Below are 6,929 nucleotides of genomic sequence, written 5' to 3' on the forward strand. Positions count from 1 at the left end.
ATTTACAAATGGTCTCTTGTAGGGCCATGATGTTTGGGTTTTCGCTTTTACAAATAGGAACTTGGGAATGTAATTCTACTTTACCACCTTGTAGAAACTACAATATGTCACTTAGTATCCAATATTTATTCTCTTTGTTTTGGGGTGAGAAGAAAGTCAGTGTATTGTTTAGCCTGGTTAACTACTGGATTTGTTTCAGCTCTTGAACTTGAACTAATGTTTGTCTCAAGGCTTTAAACACCTCATAAAGATGTTTCACTGCTGTGTTTGGAGCTGGATGACTTAAATTTATTTATTTATTTTTGGTATGCTGCCACATACGTGTATGTAAATTGTAGACTAGGTTAGGGTTGATATATGTGGTAATAAATTATTGTTTACAGATTTTATTCAAACAAAGTTTATGTGCAGTCTCTTGTGTGAGAGTCATAATGTTCAGAATATAATGAAAAAATCCAAAAGACCAGTAAAATAAAACGAACAAACATCCACAAATACTCTGAATCAGAATGAGCAGACAACACAGTCACACTTGGAAAAAATCTTTGGCTTTTATTTGCTTTGATGGGTTGTTTCTTTTTTGGTCTTTTTGTTCTTGTTTCTTTGATTTTAGTTGGTCCGAGCTGGTGTGTGTCATACCTCGAAGCCAACACTCATATATGCACACCAATCTTCATTTACATTAGAAACAGGACATACATAAAAGAAAAAATAAATAACTTATGTACAGGTTAGATGTGACATGATCCTCGCTGGTGGAAGTCAAAGGTCTCTCTATGAGAGGAGGAAGTTTCACAGTTCTAGGACAGCAGCATCTTACTGCTCTGGATCCTGAACCTGATGCTTTGGACGCATCGTGTTTAGAAGCACTTGCGGTGGACGATGCTGGGGCCGGCCTCATCGTATTCCTGCTTGCTGATCCACATCTGCTGGAAGGTGGATAGAGAGGCCAGGATGGAGCCGCCGATCCAGACTGAGTATTTACGCTCAGGGGGAGCGATGATCTGCACAAGTAGAAGAAAATGAGACAAATTTTATTGCCTGCTAGCACCTCAGATACCATTGTCATAGTATGTAAGGTGAGTGATCTTGTGCCAGTCAGTGTTGCTTTTGTACCTTAATCTTCATGGTGCTGGGAGCCAGAGCTGTGATCTCCTTCTGCATGCGGTCAGCGATACCAGGGTACATAGTGGTCCCGCCAGACAGCACATTGTTGGCATAGAGGTCCTTACGAATGTCAATGTCGCACTTCATAATACTGTTGTAAGCTGTCTCATGGATACCAGCGGACTCCATACCTGTGCAGAGAGGTTCAGGTTAAACACAATGAAATGACGATGTGATCTTTCAAAGGAAAGTTGTTACACTGTCTCAGATGAATAGTGTTGATGCTACGCACCGATAAAGGAGGGCTGGAAGAGGGTCTCGGGGCAGCGGAAACGCTCATTGCCAATGGTGATGACCTGACCGTCAGGCAGTTCATAGCTTTTCTCCAAAGAGGAGGAGGAGGCTGCGGTTGCCATCTCATTCTCAAAGTCCAGAGCAACGTAACAGAGTTTCTCCTTGATGTCACGCACAATCTCACGTTCAGCTACAAACAGAGGGCAAAGGTCATAATTCAAGCTGCTGCAGAGTAGAATAATAAATAAATGAAAGATGAATAAAATAATTTTATCCAAGTGAGTGAAAGGATGTAATGTTCTGAGTTTTAACCATTTGGTTTTATTTTGTGCTATTTTACCAGTTGTGACAAAGGAGTAGCCGCGCTCAGTCAGGATCTTCATAAGGTAGTCTGTGAGATCCCGACCAGCCAGATCCAGACGCATGATGGCATGAGGCAGAGCGTAACCCTCATAGATGGGTACATTGTGGGTCACACCATCACCAGAGTCCAGCACGATACCTGAGAGCAGAAACAGAAGAGTTATGGAGAAGCTGACAGGTTTCTACCTGACGCATGTGATGAGTCACATGAAAGGTGCAGAGTGCTAACAATCACTGCTTCTTTCTAATGTCCACATTTGTTTTTTTCACTGGAAGGCTTAAAAGACAGTTTTAAGTATCTTTTTTGTCCCAAAAATCAACCCAAAACTACATTAAACAAAATGGAAAAAAGCAGCGTAGTAATCATTTATTTGTTTCAACAATACAGTGAATTCCACAATGTTTGGGACAAAAATTCTGCAATTCATTTGGGACTGAAGTGCAGACATTCAGCTTTAGTTCAAGGGGTTTTACAAAGATTTTGTGTGAACTGTTGAAGTATTACTGCCATTTTATACACAGTCTCCAATTTTCAGAGATGCAGAATTAATAGGAAATTCGACTGACAAGCAGCTTCATGGCAAGTTGAGGCACAAATGAAGAATTCATAACATCGGAAGATATTTCAAAGTGTTGAATTTGTATTTTATAGTTTTTCAGTGTAATTTTAATGTAATTTTAAATATAATCCCCATACAAGTGAGTAAAGCCATTATATTTGCTCAGGATTTTCTACAAGTCTGTTGTGGCTAGTGCGATCCTCTATGCTGTTGCATGCTGGGGGAGCAGGCTGAGGGTAGCAGATGCCAACAGACTCAATAAACTAATCCGTAAGACCAGTAATGTTGTGGGGATGGAGCTGGACTCCCTCAAGGTGGTGTCGGAGAGGCGGATGTTGTCCAAGATAAAGACAATGTTGGATAACACCTCCCACCCACTCCATGACATGCTGGTCAGTCACAGGAGCTCGTTCAGTGAGAGACTGAGATTACCGAAAAGCACCACTGAACGATACAGGAAATCTTTCCTGCCTGTGGCCATCTCCCTGTACAACGCATCCACTTAACACACTGTTTACTGCTACAACTACACGTTTCTTTTTTAGCTATTTATTAATAAGTGACTTTATGTATATATATATATATATATATATATATATATATATATATATATATATATATATATATATATATATATATATATATATATTGTAGTATTCTTAGTTAGCGTATTGTCTGTCTTGTTAATGTTTGTTTATAATGGAGCACTGTAACAAAAAATAATTTCCCCCAGGGATCAATAAAGTATTCTGATTCTGATATATCACTGAAATATACCTGTCATAGAGACAGCATGATAGGAGGGAAACAGCTAATGATCCCAAGCATGGTGTGGCATGGATATGTATGGCTGCCAGTGGAACCGGGCCACTAGTGTTTATTGATGATATGACTGCTGATAGAAGAAGCAGAATAAATTATGGAGTGCAGGGCTATAATCGCTGCTCATATTCAGCTAAATGCTGGTCAGACAGACACAGAGCAAATGGATAATGACTCAAAGCACGCTGCAAATCAAACCAACAGTTACTCAAGCTAAAGAAATTAGATATTCGTCAATGGCCAACTCAGTCACCTGATTTCAACAGAGCAGGCTTTTCTGTTATAAAACACAAAACTGAATGCAGAGAAACCCAAACAGGGAGCAACTGAAAGCATCTGCAGCAAAGGTCTAGCAGAGGAACTCAAGGGAGGAAGCACAACATTTGGTGATGTCCGTAGGTTCTGGACTTCAGGTAGATAGTTGTTGCAATATTAAGTAATAAAAAGTGTCTTTATACTTAAATTAATGTTAGTTTGTCTCATTAATGTTGAACCTCTGCAAATGGGGCACTGTGCATAAACAGTGTTCATGTCAAACTTTGGAAAACTTCTTGAATTAAAGCTAAAAGTGTGCACTGCAATGACATATTGATTGTTTTATTTACAATGCACTGTGGCGATGTAGCGATGCAAAACTACAAAAAACTGTGGCTTTGTTCCAAAACATAATAGACTGCAATGTATAATCCGCAAATAATTTTGGTGATAAATTGACAGTCTAATATTGATATTATTGATTTTTCTTAAGTGTTTTTTAAATGAGAAAGAAATACTGTCTTGAAGACAAGGAAGCTTGTATTTCTGTGAAGCTCAGACTCACCAGTGGTACGGCCGGAAGCATAAAGGGACAGCACAGCCTGGATGGCCACATACATGGCAGGGACATTGAAGGTCTCAAACATGATCTGGGTCATCTTCTCCCTGTTGGCTTTGGGGTTAAGGGGGGCCTCAGTCAGCAGGGTGGGGTGTTCCTCAGGAGCTACGCGCAGCTCGTTGTAGAAGGTGTGGTGCCAGATCTTCTCCATGTCATCCCAGTTGGTGATGATGCCGTGCTCAATGGGATATTTCAGAGTCAGGATGCCCCTCTTGCTCTGGGCCTCATCACCCACATAGGAGTCCTTCTGACCCATACCGACCATTACACCCTGAGGAGGGGAGGAAAGCAAGTTAGGTCTGAAATTTATATTTATTGATGTCTGTATTTAATTTGTTGTAATATAATGAGTCCAAGAGTTTCAAACAGCAATTACTCTGTAAAGAAGTAGGTCTAAGATACACTGCAAGGCACGTAAGAAAAAGAAAAGCAAGAATGAGTTTCCTTTTTTTGTGAGATTTATTGCCCTTGCGTACCTGGTGACGGGGGCGACCAACAATAGAGGGGAACACAGCCCTGGGAGCATCATCTCCAGCGAAGCCAGCCTTCACCAGGCCGGAGCCATTGTCGCACACAAGGGCGGTGGTCTCATCGTCGTCACACATGTCTGCGGATTCTGGAGGAGGAAAGTCAAATGTGATGACTTTCTGTACAGCAGGATTACTGAACAGCACTTAACACACTGAACAAAACACCAGTTGCATGTTAGATATTAATTTAATTTTCTCTTAATAGACAAATTATTTTAACGCTAATACTAGTGTCACTTTGTTGAGTATGTTTTGTTGCCTTTTTAAATTTTGACTAAAAACTCAACAGCCTACTGTTTTTAATCTGAAAGTTTTAGGTTGATGTTAATTCCAAGCAGTTTTTTAATTGTAATAACGTTTTGGTTTCTTTCTTTCGTTATATAATAAACATAAATTATTACACTACAATGAACTAAATGACCAAAAAAGTGTATGACACTGTGCTTTACTACCACTGACTCCCCTGTTCTGTTTCACTAATAATCACTAATAACTATAACTTCTCCTCGTCTCCTCTCTCAAGCCTCCAGTGTTTAGATTGTGTCATAACAATTTACACAACCTGCCAGGACACAAAGGCATTAAGCTGCAAACAGAAACGCTATTAAATCCCCATTAGTTTAATGATGCCTTCACATGTCCCCCATAAACTTCAAAATCTGGTTTCGTCTTTTCTTGATATGCATTATAGTGCCCTTGTAAAGGAATCATCCTTCAAAAGCTGCTTTAAAAAGTATATGTATTGTTGCTGGATTCAGTGTTTTCTATTCACTAGTAAACACTCTGAAACTAAAGCAAAAAGCACTGATGTGCTGATAAGTGTCAACTAACGTACTCGTAACTAATTATGATAAATATTAGTAAACGAATAGACATGTCAGTTTTATTACAGCATTTGTTATTATCACTTTTCATCATAAAATGTTAAAATACACATTGTATTCCAAGCTAAAGTTACAAGTGTTACAAATCTCTAACAGCATTTGAACACAACCCAGTCTTTCCATTAACTACCTGTCGCAACAAAAGCTGAGCTTAAGCAGACTGTGGTTCACTGCCAGCTCCCTTCACTTAACCATTAAATCCAGATTATTCTCCATCTGTCTCATTCACTTAACCTAGCAAGAAGGCAGTCTCCATTAACAGTAACTCCACCTAACTACTGCTACAACTATTAACCCTCTCTCCACCAGGGAACCTCTCTCCTCCAAGCCGCTTACCTCTGCGTGTCTCGGGCTGTCACTGAGGGAACCTTGTTGGCTGCCAGCTGGTGTTGGGGTGACAGGCTACGACCACCACGGTCCTTATATACACCTTCTGCTCCATACCACCCGGAGAGCTTTTTCCCAGTAGTTTGGAATGTCCGAGTATTCGATAGGAATTCAACTGGCCCTTCGTCCATATTTGGTCGCGCGCGAGGGTCGTCGCATGCATGCATGTAGAGCCTCGCGGGCCAAGTGGGCCATATATGGAGAGGAAGTCCCCGCGAGGCTGCCGCGGAGCGCACGAGCCCGTGTATGGAGCTAGACCAGAGCGACGCACCGACCGTCACCTGTAGAATAACTGCTGCTACTTACACAAACGCACAGTACACGCACACAAACCATTCAGTACTTCAAAGCTTTTTCATTTTTTAGTGTTTCATGTGTTAACCGAGTTATGACTTTACTTTTTTGTGTTTTAAGTGAAGGCATAACGAAAGTGACAGTTAAAAAAAACAGAAAACAAACAGCACATTACATGAGAAGTGTAATACTTTCTACTTTTACTGAGCACTCAAAGCACTTTTACACTTACATAACGCTCTGATACCCATTCACACGCCACTGTACTCTAAGCACTTAAAGCACTTTTTAGCTATCATGCACACACTGATGAGCGCATCAGGGGCAATATGGGGTTCAGTATGTCATCCAAGGACACTTCACAGATTGCAGAAGCTGGGGATTAGCAGGTGACCCATTCTACCTCTGGAGATGCTCCCAAATGAAAGTTTAACAGGACAACTCAGGACAATTCATATTAGAAAAAAACAAACTTTATTATTGTCATTACGATTAGAGATTTATTTTTTGTTTTTCAGTTTGAACTTCTATGTACAAGCAGCAGACATTCATGCTCTGCTTTTTAAAACAAGAAAGGCCGGGACCTCCAACACTCTGGACAGCTGCAAACTGAGACAAAAATCCTCAGAGGGATAAAAACTGAGCCAATAGTCCCGGCTGTGTTTATCCAACTGTTGTGAGCTCCGCTGAGGTGTCAAGATTCATGGGAGTGAGGCCAGTTTTTAAATCGACGATGACTTGACACAAGACTGTAATCATGAATCCAAATGTGAAGACGACGTCACTCAAACATTTGGTGTTAAAATGCCTTCGC

The 6,929-nt window shown here is 40.6% G+C and overlaps 2 protein-coding genes across 2 annotated transcripts in view; both read right to left on the reverse strand.

Moving 5' to 3' along the window:
- Positions 1 to 6,929, reverse strand: part of ifngr1 (interferon gamma receptor 1) — a 136,702-nt gene that overhangs the window by 58,536 nt on the left and 71,237 nt on the right. The gene's annotated exons all lie outside the window — the stretch shown is intronic.
- Positions 535 to 5,908, reverse strand: acta1a (actin alpha 1, skeletal muscle a). The gene is made up of 7 exons (XM_085164157.1): positions 5,771 to 5,908; positions 4,497 to 4,636; positions 3,967 to 4,291; positions 1,742 to 1,903; positions 1,400 to 1,591; positions 1,117 to 1,298; positions 535 to 1,004 (listed from the first exon to the last, which is right to left on the reverse strand). The coding sequence occupies exons 2-7, from the start codon at positions 4,623 to 4,625 to the stop codon at positions 861 to 863; spliced, it is 1,134 nt and encodes a 377-aa protein (XP_085020283.1). The 5' UTR covers positions 4,626 to 4,636; positions 5,771 to 5,908; the 3' UTR covers positions 535 to 860.

Source organism: Neolamprologus multifasciatus, chromosome 6 (genome assembly GCF_963576455.1).
Source record: "Neolamprologus multifasciatus chromosome 6, fNeoMul1.2, whole genome shotgun sequence".
In the NCBI taxonomy this organism is placed as follows: Eukaryota; Metazoa; Chordata; class Actinopteri; order Cichliformes; family Cichlidae; genus Neolamprologus; species Neolamprologus multifasciatus.

Excerpts from the sequence above, each read along its gene's own strand:
- acta1a (XM_085164157.1), bottom strand. The coding sequence starts at position 4,625 with ATGTGTGACGACGATGAGACCACCGCCCTTGTGTGCGACAATGGCTCC. Across the intron at positions 4,292-4,496 it reads TTGGTCGCCCCCGTCACCAG|GGTGTAATGGTCGGTATGGG; the intron begins GTACGCAAGGGC and ends TCCCCTCCTCAG. Across the intron at positions 1,005-1,116 it reads CCAGCACCATGAAGATTAAG|ATCATCGCTCCCCCTGAGCG; the intron begins GTACAAAAGCAA and ends CTACTTGTGCAG.